Source organism: Conger conger, chromosome 4, assembly GCF_963514075.1.
Source record: "Conger conger chromosome 4, fConCon1.1, whole genome shotgun sequence".
Taxonomy (NCBI): Eukaryota; Metazoa; Chordata; class Actinopteri; order Anguilliformes; family Congridae; genus Conger; species Conger conger.
This window is the reverse complement of record NC_083763.1, coordinates 27,133,923-27,157,736: the sequence shown is the minus strand read 5'-3', so window position 1 is coordinate 27,157,736 and position 23,814 is coordinate 27,133,923. Positions and strand designations below refer to the sequence as shown.

At 39.7% G+C, this 23,814-nt stretch overlaps 1 protein-coding gene across 1 annotated transcript in view; it reads right to left on the bottom strand.

Moving 5' to 3' along the window:
- odad2 (outer dynein arm docking complex subunit 2) overlaps nt 1-13,867 on the bottom strand; it is a 49,722-nt gene extending 35,855 nt beyond the window's left edge. The window contains exons 1-9 of the mRNA XM_061240616.1: nt 13,644-13,867; nt 13,205-13,362; nt 12,733-12,931; nt 12,423-12,529; nt 11,612-11,748; nt 9,667-9,783; nt 4,887-5,107; nt 4,131-4,271; nt 3,228-3,375 (exon numbers count right to left, since the gene is read on the bottom strand). Coding sequence (XP_061096600.1) covers nt 3,228-3,375; nt 4,131-4,271; nt 4,887-5,107; nt 9,667-9,783; nt 11,612-11,748; nt 12,423-12,529; nt 12,733-12,931; nt 13,205-13,362; nt 13,644-13,867 — 1,452 coding nt within the window. The remainder of the gene's footprint in view (nt 1-3,227; nt 3,376-4,130; nt 4,272-4,886; nt 5,108-9,666; nt 9,784-11,611; nt 11,749-12,422; nt 12,530-12,732; nt 12,932-13,204; nt 13,363-13,643) is intronic.
- Between the last annotated feature and the right edge of the window lie 9,947 nt (nt 13,868-23,814).

Here is a 23,814-nt window from a genome sequence, read left to right as displayed (position 1 = left end):
AGTTGTTTATCTGGAACCCAGTGATGCAAACCTTTGGATTTAAGTTCAAGAGCAACCAGGGCACCAGTAGTAGACATGATATCATTCTTGTTAATGTTTGGCTTAAAAGGAAGAGAGGGATTGAATTTAAGGATTTGTTTTTCATCTGAATAGGTAGACATGTACAATTAATTTTGTGTGTGCTGCTGTTCTTTAAAACTGGCATGGCTGACATAGTCAACTCAAGCCAAACTTTCTAGAACCATGAATCAGTTTTAGAAAAAGTGCCTGTCCTACAAGTGGAAGCCCAATAGCCTCCTTCATTCACTTGTGTGATACTAAAACCAAGTTAACACGCTTAATTAAAGCATATAGAAATTAATATTATTTTTTGGAAATTGTGCTTCCAATTCTTAGCTAGTTGTTTTTACTAGAATTTCCACTTTTAAATTGTTAATGTGACTTGCAATATACAGTATATTGCTGCTATATTTGTGAATCTGTTTCATCATAAATGGATCACCGATCAAGCGCATTTCCTTTGTTTATTTGTTCAGACCCCCATGCACAAAAAACCTGATTGACTTTTCTTTTCAGAGTTTCACCAGATTGAAAATACAAACCGCTTTTTGTACAGGTGATCATACATGGATCATGCAAAGCGTGGGGAACAGTAGTGAGACCGAATGGGGTATCACTCTGGTCTCTTCGCCAGCAAGGTAATATTTATATCGCTCAGGGCCTCAATGTTTTTAGCGTACATTGCAAAACAAACCGGCTGGTAAGCTGCGATGAGTGTACAGTGCTTTTGAAGTGTTCCCGGGCAGGCTCGGTTGCATGTATTTCACTTTTATGTTTTGACATATTAATATACACCAGATGCACTGTAAAGACCCTCGATGCAACTTTTCATTTATTTGTTGCGGTGCAGGAGAACTGCGCGGTACTGTACAGCGATCTTCCAACAACCTTCCCAAGATTCTGGCTCACTGGAAAAACCACAAACTCAGGAACCAGACTTACCACTTCAATAGGGATTCTCAAAGAAAGCAATGCTCGAAACAGAAGTGCCTTATACATGTATGTTATTTTATCCAACAGGCATTTAAATCTCTGCGGACAATGTGATATCAGCCGTTCACAAATCCAAGGTAATGTGTAGCGCAGGTGGGGAAAATATCTGCTGCAGGTGATGATAAAATTACTTTAGTAGCGGTAAATTTACTGAAATTAATCGGCACATAACAAACCATAAATTCTGATGTAGCTGAAAAACAAGTCTGCAGTGGCATTAAAGAAAACAAAAATGATTAAAAAAACTGTTGATTTTACATCGAATTGAAATATGGTCTATATCTTCTTAATGTCTGTTGCAGACGTTAAGAGTCTGTTACAGAGTCTCAAGGAGTCAACAGCTGTTGAAGAAGTATGGCTGCTTCAGGCACTGTAATCACATAGCCGCACACAAATGAATATTCAGCTAATGCGAGATGCAACAACAAAGTCCAGTTTACTAGAAACAAGCCATTATTTAAGCTAATTCCTGTTATTAACTTTGTTGGGAATGGAGACAATGACACCAACATTATCTTCTGATTTGAAAAACAACACAGTAAAATGACAGCGTAACTACACAGTAAAATGTGTAGTGCCTTCAGGACTTGGGCTGGATTTGCCGATCCAACTGTCATTTACTTCGGCAATCAGAAATCCCTCCCTGACTCTGGGTGGTCATACCCCGTAGAGGGACATTTTTCTAGCAGGCTGATACCATAGGGCTAAAGGCCTGAAACGGGAGGCTAATATCCTTTCAGCAGCTGAGATTCATGTGAAAGTAAGGAAGAAAAAGGAAAAAAGGCGGGTGGTGAAGTGCTCTTCCGCCGCAGCTCGCCACAGCGGTAATGTGAGGCGGTAGCAGGATGCTAGTAGCTGGTTGACCACTTGCAACCTGACATGGTTTGACCAGCTTTTTGACAACACACACTTTCTTGTGTTGTAGATTTCATTTTAAACTGATAAAATTGGCATCAATCTTAAAAAAAAACAAATTTTTTAATTAAAATGAAACTAATTTATATAAGTATTCAGACCCTTTGCTGTGGCACTCCAAATTGTGGTCAGGTGCATCCTGTGTGCTTTAATTATCCTTGAGATGTGTCTAGAACTTGATTGGAGTCCACTTGCGGCAAATTGAATTGACTGGACATAGTTTAGAAAGTCACACACCTGTGTATATAAGGTCCCACAATTCCCATTGTATGCCAGGACAAAAACCAAGCCAATAAAATTGTGGCGAGGCATAGATCAGGGCAAGGGTATAAAACCATTCAAAAGCTTGCTTTGAGTGTTCCCAGGAGCACAGTGGCCTCAATAATTGTGAACTGGAAGAAGGTTGGAACCACGAGGGCTCTTCCTAGAGTTGGCCGTCCAGCCAAACTGAGTAACTGGACAAGAAGGGCCTTGGTCAGGGAGGTGACCAAGAACCCAACGTTCACTTTGATCAACAGAGCTTTGGAAGTCCTCTGCAGAGATGGGAGAACCTCCTGGAAGGATGACCATCTCAACAGCACTTCATCAATCAGGCTTTTATGACACAGTGGCAAGAAGGAAGCCACACCACTAAAAATGTGCTAAACAGCAATTAAAGAATTCAGAGATTCTAGTTGATGAGACAAAAATGTAACACTTTGGGCAGAACTCCAAGCACGGCGAACACCAGGCACTGCTCATCACCTGGCTAATACCATCCCTACAGTGAAGCATGGATGCATGCAACCTCAGACTGGGGCAATGGTTCACCTTTCAGCATGACAATTACCCAAAGCATACAGCCAAGACAATGCTGGGGTGGCTTCGGGACAAGTCTGTGTCTGTCCTTGAGTGGCCCAGCCAAAGTCCAGATTTAAACCCCATAGAGCATCTGTGGAGACCTGAAGTTGGCAGTTCACAGACACTTTCCATCCAATCAGTTGGCGCTTGAGAGGATGTTTCACTTTGTCATTATGGGATATATTTAATGAATTTTATCCATTAAAAATGGAATCTACAACACAATAAATTGTTCAAAAAGTGAAGGGGTCTGAATACCTTCTGAAGCCACCGTATGTTTTGAAACAGCTGGTAGCCAGACAAGCTATAGTACCAGCACTAGCTGGTTGACCAGCTCATTCCCAGTTAGACCAGTTTATGACCAGCTCAATTTTCAAGTTGGTCAAGCCAGCATTGCTAGATTTTACAGCAGCGCTCACCTTTAAGTACTTGACAAGTTTCTGGATCTGCCAGTACTCTGAGGGCAGGTCCGTGTTGCTCTCCGGCCGGCGATCTGGCTGCTCCTCATCTTCCTCGCTCTCTGAAGAGCTCTCGCTGAAGTCCTCGGTCCCTCCTCCCGCACTCTTCCTTTAAAGGAACGACAGGCAGTGAAACCTACATGAGACCAGGCTGCCCTCGAGAAGCAGACCTTCAGAATGTGTTCGGTCCACGGTTCAATCGCAGAACACGAATGTGCTTTCTTGCAAACAACAAGAAGCTGCTTTTAGGTTTTCGTGGACTCTCAAATCACGGTATGTGATAGCAGATGGCGAAGAGGTAATATAAAAGAAAATGTAGCTATGTAGTTAGCAATGTAGTGTGACTTCATATGCAAATCTGAAAAGGTGAAGTGGTTAAACAGAAATGTAGTGATATGGAACACATAGATATACTGTACCATACACGCAAACACATATGCAGATGTCCTTTGGGCTGTTAAAATAACCGTATCATCTAAACGCTATGCCGTAGTGCAATGAAATTTGGTACAGATACAGATAGGGCCATAGGGAAGCCATTCTCATGTACTGAGATTGCATTTCCAGGGAGCCCTTTATCAGAGAAAAACATCCAGCATCGTTTCTCCTGCCGGAGACTCCATGGTGAATAACTGCGGTCGCTATAAACCTTTGCACAGTCCCTGTGAGTCCACAACTGCGTCCGCAACCTTCCTGTGCTCCTATCTGTACGTGGCCCAACTTTCATTGGAGTACAGCACTGAGCGATCAAAGCACATGCTTGAACCGACCCAGTAATTTTACTATCAGCCAGTACACATTTAATAACTTTCCATTGCGGCCAGTTCCCTCAGAACCAGTACCGGTGGGGAACTGATGACTTACGTCTTTTGCGATGACAGACGTCCAGCCAAAGAAGACAAAGAGAAATTGGCTCTTTTCTTACTCCCTGACCGCACAGGTCTGTCTTGCATTTCGACAAACTTGTTTGCCCCCTGCTTGGTGGACTTCTTGCCACCTGCATCGCTAAAATACAATACAACAAACTTTATTTTGTAGGAATTCTCATTTGTAGAAAATGTAACTGCTACATTGCACACAAAACAATTAGTATTTAGATGAACCAGAAACCTATAGCAAGATATGACCGTTCCAAATGAGCAGGTTCTACAAAGGAATAATGATGTCTAAGAATGATTTCACTAAAAAGGAATGGCTTTAACAACGCACCATTGCAATAAACTAAAACTACAACTTTCACATCTAATTTCACATCTGCTCCTGAAAATTTAATTTTCTTGGTTAAAATGAAATTGCCAACTATCAAACTGTCAAAACCATGTGTGACTCTCCACATGCAATCTGTAACAAATAAGAAGGTGTCATTCCATGAAGGCCATCATTAGCTCCACCAATCACATAATAAAAATGTGGGCACACTTAGAAAATTCCCATCGCGTATGTTCCCGTAGTGTAAATTCATTACAGCATGTGTCTGCTGGCTTGAGGATATGACAAACTGCACACATGCAGATGGCATTTCACATGCGGACTGTTGCACTGGATCCAAGCCCCACCGCAAACACGACGCGGGGTCATTCTGACATTTCAAAGACATCGAGGGGTGGAATTATTACACACTCGTAGGGAGACTCTAGACCGAGGTTCTTCCATTTCAAAGATGGTTCTGATCTCTTGCTGCTGCCTGGCTTGTTCTGCACGCGCTGTTGTCTCCCCTTTTCGAGCACATTCTTTTCCTCAAGCTCGTAAGACCTTTGGGTTTGGCCTTGTTCCTCCACATCAACCGATTCCACATGTTCCATCTTCTGAGTCAATAGAGGCTCTTCGTTGACTGTGAAATCCTGTTAAAAACAGGAAAATGGCGTTTCTCAATTTGCACAGAAATTGTGACCTGTAATATACAATACATTTCGGTCATAAAATGATATAGACTTGGGTCATTAAAAAAAGCTTCTCCTGTGTATTATTGTTCTTATTACAAAGTCGCTGGTCCACCATGATTCTCTCAAGTTAGAGGGAATAGTTTTCATCTTACACGAGACATGTTGCCTCTTCAGACATATCACACCTAACTTGTGTCTTCTAACGTGTGAAAAATCGAATAAAACTAATCACAGCTATGGTTATGCACTTGCATTAGTAACCATCTACATAAAAGCGCCTTGAGAACATTCCGCCAGCAGGGAAACAATCCGGCCTTTATTCATTGAAAGAAATAACACATTTCACTGCTTTGCACGGGAGAAGTCCGTTCGATTAATTTGCTGAACAACATCAAACGTTTATTGTTTCTGTACATTCCATCCACTAAAGCTTTCAGCTTGGCACCAGGAAAGTAGAACCTTTGTGTCACTGTTATTCAGTGATGATTTTTAAGTTTTGAAGGCCCTTTTTTTCCTTTACAACCCATATTAGCATGCCAACAGGACACATGAATGGTTTGCAGGCAGGAAAGATTTTAATCACAGACACCTGCTAAGCAGAACCTGGCTCACACTCCAAATGGTCTCATTTAAGCTCAATCTTGATGTCAGGCTTTAACATGGCATGCCATACATTCAAATATGGGAGTCTTGGAGCGGGCTAGCAGCAGTTAAAAAACCTGGTGTTCACTGCCCAGCAGATTTCTGAGCATTTGGCTTTTCTCAAATGACTGGGGAGCAAATACTCAGAATCACTCGTATCGCTTCGTATCACTGCTAAAGACTGGAGGGAAGGTTCATACTCTGTTCTCTATAATTGCATTTATTCATTAGCATTTCTTCAACTATTTGTTTAACCATTATTTTACCTGGAAGACCCACTGAGATATTTCATTTCTTTTAAATGGAAGACCTGCTGCCTAAAAAGACAACTCAACTGCAAAAGAAATTTCAACAATTACAGATATCAATGACACAAAAGACCAAAGAATACCCATAATGAATGTTAAAAACACAGTGGCTTATGGATAAAGCACATAATGCTTTTTAAGACTATATGAACAGAATTATTGACTTACAAATCACCTAAAACACAATCAAAACAAAGTTCTGTTGTATAAAACAGAAATTATTATGAGTGCCACTGTGGGAAAAAAATGCTAAATGGCAATTGTAAAGTGCACTAATAATCAAATATACTGTAACTGAAGTTCAATATATCCTAGTTTGGGTTCTTTAAAACTTGAATAGCCTAAACCCCAATAATAAAATGCTTGAACAAAATTTTTTAAAAAGTATCACAGTAAATAACCAAAACACTTAACGGAATATCATAAAAAACTGATGCAGCTACTGTGCACATGGCAACCGTCCCACTGCTTTCACGCAGTCCAGAGTGTCGTGCCAAAGAACACATTTAGCCAACATTTTTATCATTCCAAAAACAACAACAGTGCAGGAGACGTGTCAACTCCACAGTGCTGCATTTTGATTTATGGGTATTTATGTGTGCACACACCTCTATGGCCAATATGCATAGTTTTTTTTTACATTCATTAGCAAGCAAAAGTAATTTGCACTGTTGACAAAGGAGTTAGCGCACGCTAGGCTGTCCTGACATTCATGATGGGATTTCATGTGACAGAGCCTCCTGCAACCTGTTGACTCAGTCAGTCAGACAGTCAGGGAACATTGGCAGGACCTGGAATCGAGGTCCTCATCAAGGCCTGCATCAAGGTCTGTTACTAACAGGGCTCTCGGACAGTCAGGTAACAGTTTACTATAGCCGGTAGCTAACAGTGGCAGGATGCTGTGGCTGTTGTTTGGTTGCCTCAGGGCCTCACAAAAGAGACCAAAGTATCTTCTTTCCCTGATGGATATGGACGACTTCTTTCCTGAAGGCCAAATTCTGTATCACATCATAGCCATTTCCCTGGATCCTGCCACCACCCAAATTCAAACAATATTTTTCCACGGTCCTTGATGGAAGTTCTCTGGGACGGGATGAAGTCAGAGAGAATATACCAAGTGGATCTGTAGAGTAAACTATCCAGAACCTCATAACTACTAAAGCTGAACATTTTTTGGAATGAAAGCTCAGTGGCTGGGACATAACTTTCAATGTTAACATGAAGCTTGATATCTTGTTTGAATGACTGACTGAGTCAGAGTATTAAATACATTCATGACCATGTGTGTAAACAATTCCAATTACTAATCATACGGAAATTTCTAAAACGAGTGCAAAAAAGATCTGTTCTTTGTTCTTGGCAGTGCTCACTCATTTGATTAAGAACGTCTAATATAATAAAAATATGAAATGATATTCCTAGCTCTGCAAACTTTGAGATATGCCGAGAAAACTATGTTATTATTGGCTGTCGCTTTGAAAGCTCAAATTTACTTGGCACTACAGTGCTTTAGCTTCCATTCTACTACCATCAGGGGCAAAGACTGAACTGCATCAAACTGAGTCTTTCTGAACTGACAATCGTATTTGCAAGCCATTATAACTACATAATTTGTCCTTAAAAAGCAACAAAGTTGTTGCCGGCCTCTTCAAAGCTTATACTTGGATGGGACAAATGAAAACGTGGGTACAGTTAGGGAAATTCCAATGATTAATAAGACCCAACCGTCACATAAGTAACTAGAGAGCCCGTTTTGAAATGACGGCAGTTCACAACAGTGCAATAAGATTAGTCCTGAAAGATCAATACAAAACATGATCAAGCGATAGAGATCCTCTGACTATAAGCTCAAAGAAAAACTGCATGATAAAAGGCATGCAGATGATTGGTTGAATCATCAGCAGGTATGTGAATTACCATACGTGGCAACCAATCAGCACAAAAGAAAATGCACTTAATTTGTATCCTGACAAATCCATCTGCACTACTTTCACTGCCTCTGGCCATCGTCCAATCAGCCATCTCAGATCACGGCACTGCTCTTCAGTCATGAGCCCTGAGGGCTCCATGCCTGGCACTGCTGCTCTTTACAACCTCATAGCCTTCTTCACTGTCACTTTCCTCACAGCTACCATTTACAGCTCTTATAACGTAAGCTGGGGCCATGCGTTCTTCTTTATTTTCCCAGTCACACTTTACAATAAGGGAACATGAATTGGCATTAACTAATGTAGTTGCCAACGTTAATACTATCAATCACATTAATTAAGCATGAAGTTAACTTTTCATTAGTTAATGTATTTGTTACGTTAATATTTATACATTATACATAGGGTAAACAATAATTAGTTAACCATTAACAATTATATGGACTGTTTTTTTGGCATTAAGTAACATAGATGTTAACATGAATTAATGATGTACAAATACATTAACAAAGCTGTGCAGATTAACTCTTCAGCGGTTAGTTAACAACTACATTAGTTAATGTCAATTCATGTACTGTAACTTTTTTGTAAAGTGTTACCATTTTCCCTATAGAAGAGGCAGGTAGTTAGTTAGCAGACTGGCCATTCTTAATCAAATGTGTGTGATTAACAATATACAGATGAACAATAATATTAATTATGGATTCCTTAAATGACAAGCTTATATGGGCTGAATGGCCTGCAATGATCAATCGTTATTTCTTATTCAACAGCAATGCAGCTGCTCGTCTTGAATTTCCTTAATGGCATCAAATTGTCTTTTGTACTGTAATTTGGAGATCAAATTTGGAGATCACTGCATGTCTCAATTTCACCAAGTTGTTCTACTGATTATAAGTGTCCTGTTACTTCTGTAATAGATTAGTTAGTGTTGCAGACATTTATAATTTATATTCTTGTCCATTATGTTTTACATCTGCAAACTATATAAACAGATACTATCTCCGCAGTTTTGCAAAGAACATGTTATGCAGCAGGGGCAAAAGGAAATCAGCCTTCGTAATATAATTTCCGTTTGGTAGCTTAAGGATAGAATTATATTTCAAAAGCAGTGTAACAAACAACAGAACAACCAATGATGATCTTGGTCTTTGTATACAGAATTAAATAAACATAAACAGGACATACGTATCAGTGTTGAGTTTACTTTTTTTTTAAATTGAGGAATGAATGTCAGCAGAAGCACATCTTTTCTGTAGGATGCATCTGATGCATTTTTAATGAATGTATTTTACTATGAAAGTGAGAATCATGTACAAAGGACTTCTGTTCTTGAATAATTTGGCCCTGTATGCATAAAGTATGTCTGCAAGCCCATATTTTTCCACTTATGAATGATCGTTGAGTCACAGAAACCAAACTATATTTTTTTATGCCAAATACTTTTGTATGTTTTTTTAAAAGGCTAAAGCAATTAGTGATTGGTTCATTCGTCACAACACTGAAATAAGACTACAATAATCAACAATCATTTTTCTTCATGCATAATATCTGAAAGCATATTCAGACACTTCAACAGAAAGATGAAAAAATGTAGAAGCATGATGAAGTATTTTTTTAAAGAGCGCACATTCATTACCTGTTTACCTATGTTTTCAGTAAAATGAGGAGACTGAATTTTCAGAAGTGTCACAAGATCTTTGTAGACATCACTCTTCCTTTCATAGGCTTGGTCATCTCCTTCCAGTTTAATGCCCTAAAAGAAAACAAAAAAAAAACTTTGATTCACTACAGCACATCATTGCTGTTATTTATACTGTTGAAAGACTTACCCGCGGCAACTTATGGTACAAAGCTTAAAATCTGGTATTTTAGTTTTGCTTTCTGCTGTAGCAATTGAAGTAAATCAACCTTCCCGCGGGTCCAGTAGCATTGTTCCACCTACATTTCAAAACTAGGTCCCAAAGATTGAATGTTCAATATTCTACCACCCCACTGACAGCTGGCCTTTAGATAGGCATGTTGTTTTTCAGAATCCAATAGCATTGCTACCGTATGTGTACAAAGTATTACACGGTATTGTGTGACCTCGACTGAACCAGTGTCTGGTTAGGCCAGCAGCAGAAAAGGTAGAGCAGGAAGGACCGAAACATAATGAGAGGTACAGTAGGAAGGACTGGTAAAGCAGAGAGGAGTGGTAGATACAGTAAGCTATGCATAGTACGACAGAAATTTTGCGGTAGAACAGGCATGAGCAATACAACAGCAACCTAGCTAACGTACAAAAAGTTCCCACAATGTTACTGGAACATTCTGCCAATGATACAGTAACACTACCACTACAGGACAGTGACATTTTGAGAATGTTTTGCGTTAGCGTGAGTACACCAATAAGGAATGATATACTGGAAAGGAATGGGATAGCAGTAATTGGGAGGACCAGGAGGGATGAATGGTGTGGCCCCGTTCTACTTTTTGAAAACCGCCGTGGAAAGAAATTGCAAGAAAACCAAACTCATGTATTCTTTGTGATGGAACCTGTCACGGAGATCAGGTGCTGCGCCCCATATCCTGAGCGCACAAAGGGATGGAAAGAAAGGATGGATCGTTCCAAGGACAAGGGTGATTGAGAGCTTTGGATGCTAGAGCGTGATATAGTCCACATGGATGTATAGTGAAAGCAGCTGTGGCTCCTTTGAGACGTTCTGGCACAAACCTGGCGAAGCGGATCCAGTTCTATTCAAATTGGGAGTGACCGCCCAAAACCAAATGGTAAACAACAGAACTGGACCAATATCCTCAGAGGACTGCAGTTGATTCAGATCCGAGGCATGGCTTTAAACTGGCACTGCCGTCCGTTTAAAATAATGTTTAAACAGTGAAATAATTTTGAATTATTTTCACTTATTAGCCTTCACGGGAGAAGTCTGAAACACTATTTTGATTAATATCGTTCACAGGGATGCTTTTGAAGTGGTGCACATGTTTCATGCTAGGAAGGAATTTTTCAAATTGTGCGATTTCCATAAATTGCTAATCTTTCTTACATACACATACCTATTGCTTTCAAAACACTGTGAGTGTCATTCATTTATGCTCATTACGAAATTGACTGTGCCTTGATATTTAACTTCAGATTAATCACCTTGAAAAGTTGCCACAATTTAAGGAAAAAGTAAAGAATTTTCCAGCACTATTTCTCAAAAACATGCTGATGACTTCCAGTTTCAGCATATGCTCTTAGCAGGTATTACAATAAAGATAAATCGCATCAAAATGAAATGGAAATGTGTTCTGTTTTATTTATTCTCAGTATTCATTTTGATTTCTCTTCAGTGAGTAAGAAAGTTCTTACTTCATTCCTAATTACAGTATAGACATTCTATTTGTCATAGTTTGGTCAGTAATTATTTTATTGACTATGGGCTATTGTGCAGTGCAAACAGAATTAATATACTATAAGAACTGTATTTCAGAGAATACCTCTGCCTGAAAACAAACAGATAGCAGATAACAGATAACACTCACAGACAGCAAATGTTAATTTAATTTTGCTCACATGTTCCTCTCGTCTTAAAACCTACCCCATTAAGAAAGACTCCTGCTGTGCTGCAGGTGATGTATAGAGGATCAGTGTCACATGTTTCAATAATGAGGTAGCAGATTTCTCCATGCACTTGTCTCCAGGGAGGGGTGCGACATCCATTTGAAAATTCATAATCTACAGAATATTAAAGAAAATTGTACACAGCACTGAAACGAATAATAAAAAATAAAAATAAAAACATAATAAGAATAATAATAAATAATGATAATAATAATAATAATAATAATAATAATAATAAATAATTATTCATGAGGAATCGATAATGTGTCTTGACCTTGACCAAAACATTATTACAAAAGGTCAACAATTACTGTAAATGAGGAGATGAAATCAGCACTAGTGACAAAGTTGGCAAAAGAAGGTTGATTCATTACTTTCAGTAGAATTTACAAGAGCAATTTTAGGGAGGTTATTGGTGTGATTTCACACGATGATTAATCATCTTTTGAAAATATGGCCATATATTAATCAGTGAAGTATCTCCAGAGCAAGTATTTGCGTAGAAGGTTTCAATTTTCCTTTGCGTAAGGGACACATTTTTCAAAGACAGGCATTTATCACTTGTGAAACGACCCATTTCTAGGAACAGTTAATTGCTAAGTTACTGCAAACCTACCCCGCTTTAGGTGAGTGAAATACTGATTCATCTCTCAGCAAACTGAAATCTGGCGTATATAATTACTTCCATGTTTCAGGATTCAGACATTCTGTGTTTGCAAATATCCAGCATTGCCCATAATAGCAATCAATTTCTTCCGAGACTGAAGAGATGTGAAAATAATTCAAACCTGATGTGTATTCAACAGACTTCAACACCCTTTTCTCCCCTTCGCCACAGAAGCGTTTGAGCAGCTCCACATCGTTCTTTACCGTGGCGGGGCTGAGTCGAACCTCCCTGCAGAAAACAAACGCGCCAATTAATTCAGCTCGTTTTTTAGCCTGCTCCCTAATATTTTACCCGATCCGGCGACGTGTGTTCCAATTCGCATGGATGTAAAACACAGATTGAGATTCATGTGTTATCAATCACGGGCACTTGACAAACTCCTCCTCAAAATGTTGTACTAAATGCTCCAGGAGGAGCACAATCCCACTCACTGGGTGATCTGCTTCAAGGAGTTGCTCAGCAGCAAAGTGTCGAGCTGCTGAAGCAGCAGGAGAAGCTTCATTTTGACTTCGGTCTCTTTGGATTCATTGTCCTCTGTGACTTTCTGCAAGAGGCGTAACATCGATGTGTCCTCTCCCTCCACCGTAGCAAAACTGGGCCCTAAAATCTTCACAATCGGGTCTCTGTTAGCTGAGTGAACAAAAGAGAAATGTAGTTCAGCCCCAAAGTAACACATTTGTTTTACATTTCAGCAAACATTTTAAAAGAAGCGTGCTATACAGTGATTCACATTCGAAATGAAATTTCAAAAGTGGCAAAAATTTTAATTATGAAACAGCACATAATGTTTTTGCAGATGGGCTGTTGAACTTCAAACTCACAGAAGGAAGTGAGGGATGACATTTAGTATAGTCATTACTGTGATTCAAATCAGCCATCTCACCTTGCAGCCTTCGTGCTCACCTTCAAGACATGTGCGGACTTCCTTTAATTTTTTACTTTTTGCCAGCTGCACTATATTAGAGAGCTGGCTGAAGCTGTGCACGGAAATGGTGGAGGATGAAAGCTGAAGAAGGGGCTGTCCATCACTGCCAGTTTCCTGCGATTTTACTGTAACGCCACTGTAGAATATAAACATACTGTACCATCATGCTTATACCCTTATGCTTTGCATTGCTTAACTGAAAAATGTTACATAATTCAAAAAATCCAATAACAATGTGTCACCTTCAGACTACTCTTCTTAATTCATGGCATACAATGAGAGCATAGTATGAATTGTCACATTACGGGGAAACAAACATCGTAATCTGTGATCTGCAAAGGTTTAACAATGTAGTAATCTATACTATTTTCAGGACGGAAATTGGTGGCTTGATGTTTCTTGCATATCTAACGTTACCTGGTGTCATATTCATTCTTAAAATCAGAAGGCTGTAAAGTCGTTTCCCATTTCAGGGCTTCCTTGAACACAAGGCCCGCCTCCTGGGGGTATTTGGAACTGAACTCCTCCACAAAGCGGAGGATTTCCTTCAGCAGGGACTCGTTCAGAGGAGTGACTTCCAGTTTGCCAGCTCCAGTGCTTGCGGTGGTCCATTGTGCGGCTCTTGACAGCGCAACCCCCATGGCTTCCACTGTAGCTTGATTTATGGAGAAAGAATGACGATTAAATGCATGAGATTTTGCTGGGACACATGTGACTGTACCTGTCGATTTAATATAGCTGAATAAGAAGAATACACTACTTGACGTGTTGCGCTTTGGTTAACATGGGACTATAGAAAGAAGGATTCAATTGTGAATGTTTCGTTTGCAGCCAGCTTTGCGGCTATTTGAAAGCAATGCTACTGTAACCAGTTTGCTAGAAGCTAAAAGAAAGTAACTAGCTAACGTTACACGCATGATCTAACAATATAACGTTCGATTCCTAGCTAGGTACAGATGAAATAACGCAAGTCGTAACATCTCCAATACTAACTTCATAATTAACTGGTAGCTGCCAAGCTAACTTAATAGTTTTGGATGGTTACGTGCATAATACTGTTACAGTCTAATTACCTCTTTCTTAGTCTTACTTCAGTAGGAGCATTCTTTTCAGAAATTTCTAAAAATATCAGCCATAATATTTCTGAATTCTAACTTTAATCTCAAAAACGTACAAACGGACCGTCAACCTTTCCCACCTTCCAACCAAGTTTCTTGAGGATCAGTTGCTGCGTTGTCCTGGAAACGAGACGTGCACGTGCAAAGCAGCCAGTTTCTACTGTTGCTGTGATACGAATAAACAACGAAAGCGCGAATGGGTCAAAAAGTACCGCACACTTTAGGTACGCCAAACATCTCCTGCCCTTCTGCCGGTGAAAATATAATGAATCAGTGTGAAATATTATCCGATAATTAATTCAAGAAAACACAAGTTCACGTTGAATTGGAATGTATTGCTGGCCTTGCTTCATTGGCGCCACAGTGAATAAAGAGCTGTCCCAGCTGACCAAGAGAAAATACTACTACTACTACTACTACTACTACTACTACTAATAATAATAATAATAATAATAATAATAATAATAATAATAATAATAATAATAAAAATAATAATAATAATAATAATAATGATAGTGTAACTACATAAAACATGTAATAGGATGCAAAGCCAAAACAAAAACAAAAATTAAGTAAAAATGGTTAGCATCCTTATTATTAGACATTAAATCATGATTTCTTATCCGCTTCATGTTCGTTATGGTATTAGATAACGTCAGGTTACAGTATTTTTGTGAATTTTTGTCATAACGTCATTGTAATTTTGGATTAGGAGGCTATGGCTCATGCATGAATCTGCACTTAAAATTGGAATCTCAAATTTGACATGTTTTCTTGGGCTCTGAATCTGCAGAGCAGACCGTTCGAGAGCCTCTTGACAAACTTCCTCGAGCCTGTAAGGTTTGGCAGGACGACATAGACAAACAGTGTTCCGACAAAAAAAAAAGAGGCAATTTTGGAGTAAAACTTTTTACCCACTCAGCCTCAAATGAAAAGTTCATTCAGTTGAACTGACACTGGGCTGTACTCCTAGTGACCTTCGGTCAGAAAATGGGACAGCAGTGTAAGGTAGTGGTTAGAGAAGTTGACTTGCTACCACAAGGCCACAGGTTTGCATGCTGGGCAGGGTGTGGCAGTTGTACTCAAGAGCAACATGCTTAATTTGTCACTCTAGTGATTTGAATAAGTATATACATTCAGTGATCACTTTATTAGGTAAATCTGTACGCCAGCTTGTTAATGCAAATATTTAATCATCCAATCATGTGGCAGCAACTAAATGCATAAAAGCATGCAGATGTGTTCAAGACGTTTTTTTCAGACCAAATGTCAGAATGAGGAAGAAATGTGATCTTAGTGACTTTGACTGTGGAATGAGTGTTGGTGCTAGACAGGACGGTTTGAGTATCTCAGAAATTGCTGCTCACCTGGGATTTTCACATATAACAGTCCCTATAGTTTGCATAGAATGGTACAAAAAACAAAAAACAGCCAGTGACCAGCAGTTCTGCAGGCAGAAACACGTTAATGAGGGAGTTCAGAAGAGAAGGGCCAAACTGGTCAATGCTGACAGGAATTACGCCTCGAAGTGGATAGGCTAGCAGAAGCAGCAGGAGACTTAATAAGTCAAAAATAATTATGTATTTATAAGTCTAATAAATAACTAATCAGGTTCTCACTGAGTGTATAATTGTATTAATATGAGTTTCCAGTTCACACTTAAGGTGTTACATTAAAGAGCTTGTAATAATTAGCTTGTTGTAATTAGGTGCTTTCTCTGTCTACTCTACTTTTGAAAAGTATTGTAAACTTAAGGTGAAAGTCAAGAGGAGACACTGTCTATATACTGCCTGCTGTGGATCTGGCACAGCCTGTGCCATCTGTCTCCATAGGAAGGATGTGTAGTTTTTCATATTCCTATTTCATTATCGCGGGGTTCATCTCATAAATTGATGCTAAAAATGATGAACATAAGTCATGCCATAACAACTACAATATATTTGAAAACGACTGGCAATACCTCCAAAGAAAGTTAACAATCGTAACTAGATCTATGTCAGATATGCAATTGGTGGGTTCATCCCTAAAGAACATTACAGCACAAAGTAGGACGACACACGACTGCTACAAAACGCTTCGGAACTTTGATACAAGGACATAAGGAAAGGTTTTTTTGTGTTCATTATAGCATGTTACTTAGCACTAGACATGTTGTTGTCATGCCTACTTCAGCCATCCATGATGCAAACTTCCAACTGAAGAAATCCTCCATGTGCTTGCTTTCGTGCAACCAACCATCTTGCCAAAAATGTAATTTCCCAATGTAAATGATGTTGGTCACTTAAAACAGAACAAGGAGTCCATTATACTGCAAATTTAGCCAATTTCCCTGAAATGCCATGGATATTGGCAAGATTTCAAGGTCCTTAAAGATACACATTTATCGGCCTATTGAAATGAATAGATTGAATTTCATGTTTTTACTACAGACAAATGCAAAAAGAAAATAAGCTAATGATGCTAGAAACCATGATATGGAAGCCAGAACTGAATCTACTTTGAAAAAAAGAGTGAACCCTCAGTGAATTGCTCCAAGGCACATAGTCAGATTAGCAGTGAACACAGACGGTAAATGAAGCAAACTACAGGAAAGGTACCTGCATTCTATAAGTGTTCCCATAAGTGTGTGCCCAAAGTATGATTTATAGCTACAGCTCAGACATGTTTTCATACGTTTTGAATAGCCTCACCATCCCAACTTCCAGCCTGCATTTTTTGACTTTGAGTGAATTTCCCAATTTGTACAAATCAACATTGTTTCTCCTTTGTCTGGCAAACTACTGCTGGTGTCTTATGGCACACTGGAGTGACAACACGGAAGTATCCAATGGGCAATAAAACTAGCTGGAAACCTGGTTTCCTCTGTTTCTCTTGCTCTGCATTCCCAGCACCTGCAAGCCAATGATTCAGAAACCCATTCTTTTGATGTTTTGTTCTATCCAGCACAGCAGGTGGAATTATTTTTACTCCAATCTGTACCTGTGGCACACTGAACTATGCAGCATCCTACAAATCAGGCTGCAACTCCCCATGGGGGAGGCAGTAGCTCATCCCTAGAATCAAGAAAAAACATTCACAGTGTTAGAGAAAGGATTTATGACTTCCCCTTTGGGTATTTCATTTGGAATGAGATAACTTTTTCAAAATTAAGAATGACTGAGAAGACAGGCTCAGTTGTCCAGTGTATGTGTAGGGGCACTGCTTCTGAAGGGATATCCATGTATGTGCATATGCATGTGTGTGAGCCAAGAGAAAAAGGATGAAGTATTGGAGTATTAATGTTTCTGGCCTATGATCTCATTAGCAGCCCTAATTACTTTCCTTTTTTGTTAAATGGAACAATATGCGAGGCCAGACAGGACCCAACTATCTCAAAATCTGAAATAAATATGTTTGTGGTAAAACCACCTGCTGCTTCATTTAGCTCGATACAGCATAATAAACAGAGCAAGCCCTTGTGTTTTTTATTCATTGGTTGGGTTGACCTTTTGACTGAATGAACGGGAAAACATGTTAAATACATTTCTAAAAGTACTAAAGCCAAATAGAAGTTTTTCTATGGTGTATCTATGGTGTATCCAAAACTCAAAACATTCCCTTAACACTAAAATCGAAACTTCACCAAATTTTTACCCAATTGAATGAGGGATGGATGATAATGTACTGGTAGGCCTATTTTGAAATTGTGCTTCCTTCTTAATTATCTTAACACACAAAAAATGAAAACCTGAAAGTGATTTACAGTTCAGTGTGCGATTAAACTACTGTACACAACACAGAGGAAACAGCAGGCCAAGAACACCTGTTGGATTTCAAACATTCAGATTAAAAATAAATATCCAAATGAGGGATTTGAAACAAGAAGAAGACAATTACAAGACATTATTGGGTCAAAATGTTTGCTTGAAAATGTAATTTCTTCCTTCTCATAGCTGTTTAGCAGACAGAGTATGGGTCATGTATGATTCAGAGAGAGTGACTTATGATGAGCTAGAGACTTGACGACCTGTCATACTTTTTCCAGGGAAAGAATTTACAACACACATTACTTTTTTTTGGAATGATTCCTTTTCAAGGAATGTTGAGAGTTACCATATTTATATTGTACAGAACAGTGTCAATTTAGCATTATTTGTATAAATAATTGCTCCATTTTATTAGCTGTAAGAGCAGCCAATGCAATGTGACTTATTCATGGAAAAATATTGGATAGTTGGATAGATAAGACAGACTGGAAGAAAAAAGCAGAAGAATTATTATTATTATTTCTGTATCCTAGTCAGCTCCACAAGGCAACTGGTTATTTTTAACCAGGCCATCATTTGTATAAAAATATATAAATCATGCTCACTTTTATTTTCACAAATCCCATCACGTAATTTCTGGAAGGAATACCTGTCACAGCTATACAGTACAGTCAAAAGTAATAAGTAAATTTAAACTTTCCAAAATGTCTTCACTTTACATTTATCTCATTATAGCCACAGGCCGCTATAAAAATGAAACAATAAAGCTGATGCAAAATCATTTTGGCAAGAAAAACTAAATCAGAGACTCTTGAAAATGTTTTCACTGTAACAATGAATATGCTTCTAAAGCTATGGATGGTAAGTTAACCTGCAATTATGGCTTTTAACTGCCGTTTGTATTTTCAAGTTTTTAGTGGCAATGCTTTCTTTGGACAGGATTCCTGCTTGTCAGATATATAGAATTAAAAATAGATGTTTGGATCTATGGACATTAAAAATTCCTACCTCATGCAGTACAGAAAAATGTTACACCGTGTTTTCTTAACATTCTTTTTATATTCAGCATAAATCCCCCGTTGTTTGACTGGATTATTTGTGTATTTTGAAAGATTTACATTTCTAAAAAGCAGTATCAAAATACACATTTTAGTAACTATTTTAGATTTTTAAATAACAGCTGTAAAATTCAAATGATCTGAAATGATTGATACTTTCCATTGTGGCTGTCATAGTCAAACTACCCAAACCATCAGTGCAGATGTCCAGCTGACATGATCCACATTGTGGTAACAATATTGGCTCATAACAATAGCAACACGTTATAACTGTGCTCTGATGCAAAAATCACAGACATGAAAAAACAAGTTAACCGACACACTGTATATTTATGGTTATTATATTATGGACATATGGGCATGACTGTGCATATCATTACATAGATGTGGTTTCACTGGTAAAAAAATCAAAAAAGTTTTTGATGGGGACATGATGTTACATTAAACAAAAATGGAAAAATGGTCCAGTGCCGCATAAAACTGAGTACTTTCTTTGCAACAACTTTTTCTGATGTCTCTCTTGAAATTGGAAAGAAGCTTAAAGGGAGGGTGTCTTAAAGAGAGGGAGTCAACTGGAGTAAGCTGGGCTGTCCAGTTGGGCAGTCCACACTGATCGCTGTGGAAGGAGTAGAGGCCTATCTGCAGGCCCAATAACTTGCCCTTGTTTCCTGGCAAGGTTCACCTGAGGTCAATGCGGCCCAAACTCCCAGCTGACATTGGAGGAGCCATGTTGTCCCTCTCTTGACATGAGCTCAGGCTCTCTGTGCCAGATCTGCACCCCCTCCTCTAGTCCCCAGCCTCTCCTCAAATGACAGATTGCAGCTGGTTCCATTTCAAAGTCACTCAACACACTTGAATAAAAAGACAGATCTTCAACTTTCTGTCTACCCCCCTAGTTTCCCCCATGCACACTTGCTCCCCTTCACTCTCTCTTTCACTTGAAGTGTTGTTATTTTGTTATTTTGAAGCTGCTTTGTGTTTGGCTCTGTCTCAGTCAGTAACACTTTCAGAGGTTTAATATATTCTGACATTTGTTTAATAATCCCCCCTGGAGATTTGTGGGAGCTCAATCAGCTGAAATGTATAACAGAAGGCACGGATGAGACACTTCTGTGTGCTGAAGATCCAGACCGGGAGTGGAAGAGTACTGACAGTTCTGGGCTCTCAGCTGGGATTCCAGTTTGCTAATATTCACCCAAATATAAAACTTTGTTGAAAAATGGGATGTTTCTGAGGAAAAATGCATGAGAGTCAATGCTGGAAGGAAGATAGGTTGCCAGTCAAAATACACCAGCAGCTTTCTGCAAGTACTCAGGACGGCACAGCTGATGCTAATTGCCTCTTTCAAGAAGTTGCATGGAGTTTTTTGTTTCTGAAAAACAAAAGCAAACACGAACAGATAAATACCCATAACTAATAGTGAATGGCCAGGCCTGCAAAGGGTGAAGTGGTAAGTGCAAGACCTTTGTATTTGCAGAGAAATTTGTAAACCTATTTCTTTACATGGGAACTGAAGACTACATCTGGCCAAGCAGGCAGAGGAAAGTTCCGGAATTCCAGACAGTGCTAACAATGCAGTCTGACCTTGCATCACGCAGGACTAATTGGTCTGTCTCTGTTCAGCATACCTGTACGAGTGGCTCTGTATTGCAGGACTTTAGCCGTGCCATGTGCAGGATGTGTGGGTGAAGCCAGCGGCAGCCTATTGCATTGGGGTGCATTCAATGGTCCTGACTTCGGCGCTCAGATAGGTTCAGAGGGGTCTCCGTGTCACCCTGGTCTGCTGAGGATCACTCATTAACCCACTCTTTAGAAACCCATTCCCCACAGCTCCTCTCTCAGTCTCTGCTCCCAAAACCACTCAAATGACCCTAACCCCGACAGAAACACCTGCCGGCTCCCTAACTGCTGGGACAGCTTCCCCTTTCCTCTGCCTATAACTTACACCAAAAGACCTGCTGCTCACCTTCTGTCTCTCAACTCTCAGCTTATGGCAATGTGCCACCAGCAATTTGCACTGGGTATCCCCAAATGACATTAGGAGAAAGCCCATTAGCTGCTTTAGAAAGAAAACACTATTGGTACTCAAAAAGTAACTTTAATAAAGATATGTGTATATAAGTCTGCTCTGGTTCTGTTCATGCGAGTCATTTGGAGTCTGACAGATTAATGCATGGAGGAAACCTTTTCATAACCCCGTTCCCCTTCCGCCCGACTTAGCTGGGCATTAGCCAGCCGCACCACCATGCAGTCAGGTTTGACCGAGAGGGCTCATTGCACATAGGTCTGTGCTGTGCCTATGGCTCTTATTGAGGGATTACGTCACCTTGCAAAGGGACGCGACCCATTACAGAGTCATGCAGTTCCCTGTTATTCTTCCATCATGAAACCAGACAGTGTCTCCTCTCTCCCCGCTCCTTTTACTTGAAAACATCCATTGTACAACTCGTGGTTCCCACCATGGCATTCAGACATGTCAAGGGGACTGCTGATTGGAAACAATAACAAGATGTGCAACAGCTTCGAAATCCTGGCATTTTGCCGGAGGGAAAGCAACAACATGTCAAAATACAGAGGTATACGTTGAAAGGGAGGTCAGATTATTTTGGGTGATTTCAAGGTTCTCACCTGAAACCAGAGCGAGGGGGCGTCCCAGTTTTTCCACAAACTGGCCCTCGTCGGCATCACCAAGGGGCCCTGCTTTCATCTGCTGGCAAAGCTCTCTGGTTTGTAAGTGTCAAAAGAGATCCTGAGCCGGCTCCCACAATCAAGACACTTCCGATATGAGCTAATGCTGTGCCAAACCTGAGGAACTCACAAATTTGATGATTAAGTTTATATGTATTGTTCACCTTCCTGAAAAAATCGGGTTTTTAAACATGGTGCACCGTGTGAGACTGTTTAAGGCACCATCCTTGAGAGACAATGTATGTTGTAGCAGAGTTAAAACTGTCAGTCTTAGGTCATACTTGGACACTGTACCATCTGCATCTGAAAAGTTTTTAAATGCGCTTCTGCCCACTGTGCTCGTCATTGAGTTGTGTGTGCATGAAAGACCATAAAATATTTTGCCGGTCTTGTTGGTGCCACCTGAACCCTGGCATCAGACCAAAAAATGCACATTCTGTTAACAAAATAAATAAATTACTAAACACAATACCAGAGGGAGAATTATATAACAGATTAGCCCAATTTTGATATCCACACAGGAAAATGTCAGGTATCTTTAACTGTGACCTGGTATTTTGGCTTCATCCTGGAAGGAGTTAATCTACCACAAACCCCTACAAGCACCCATTGGTTTGGTGTGCAACAGAGATCCACTTGATAAGATTTTAAGCAAGTTGACCCGATGCCGAAGGAGAAACAGAGATGGATAGCTGGAATGAGCGGACCATCGCTCACTGAGAGAGAGAGAGAGAGAGAGAGAAAGAGAGAGAGAGAGAGAGAGAGAGAGAGAGAAAAGGGTAGAACCTGGTCGAACCGTATCAGGCTCAGGGCTGTTGAATGACAGTACCGTATCAGTGTCTTCAAAGGTATCGTGTAGTCTCTTTTGCATTAGGAATGAAAGTAACTTGTTAGAATGAAAGAGAACAAAAAAAACTGAGGATCTCATGTCAGGCCTGATCCCAGCTGTGTTATAACTTTAGCCAGAATAGTAATGTAAGAATTAACATATGCGAGTGCTCATGATGTTGATTAACCACTGATAAATGTTCCCCATAATTCGTTTAACGGCATTAATGAGGCTTTTCAATCAGAGCTACCACAATGCACTGACCTTACATGACACATGGGAAGAGAAACCTTGTCTCTTGGCTAGTCTGCTGTTACTGCTCTCCTGAAAAGACTCTAAAACCAGCAAGCCTGAGGGATGTGTATTACTGTTCAAGTTGTTTGAGAAGCAGGTGAAACATTGCTGTGTAAAGTTAAGAATAGGTTAAGTTTGATTAATGGTTATGATTAATGGTTTGATTAATGGTTAATTGTTCTGATTACAGGAAGAATCATTTTAACTTCCAACCAACATGAAAATACTTACTTTTTAAATGCAAGACGTGAAAAGGATTTGAAAGCATGAAACTGCAATATCGCTTTTGTGGAAGGAGCTGAAGAATGTGTCACAATGGATCAAGAAAGTAGGTAGTAATCAGTGCAACAGGTTTACTGACATGTATCCCAAACTGAAAAAATTACAATGGAATGAAATTGAGGACCTTCAGTTAAGATGCATGGCACCAAAAACTCTGCACTTGCTGCAAGTAAATGCAACCTAGACTCATTACAGTTTTTAACACTAAGCACTTGGGGCTTCTGGCCTCGCAATTAAAACCGGTAGATGGAGGCTGAGGGCTCTCTGGGGGGCTCTGAAGCCAAGTTTAAGAAAATACAGGTGGACAGCTTCACGTTCCCGTAACAGAGTCAATGCTCTCGCAGACTCGGCCTTGTGTACCCTGGTTTCGCTCCACAGATGTCAAAATCATGTCTTAAAATAAAAAAACACCGGCCCTTTCCACCTGAACTTTTGCCCTCCAAAGCGTACACACTGCACACAGACAAGTAGCACACCTACAACTCTTTCCATATTTCCGCCAAACATCACAGCATTGTGCACTTCGCAAGCCAGATATGTGGTAATACGTGAGAGGTGACAAAGAAAAACATC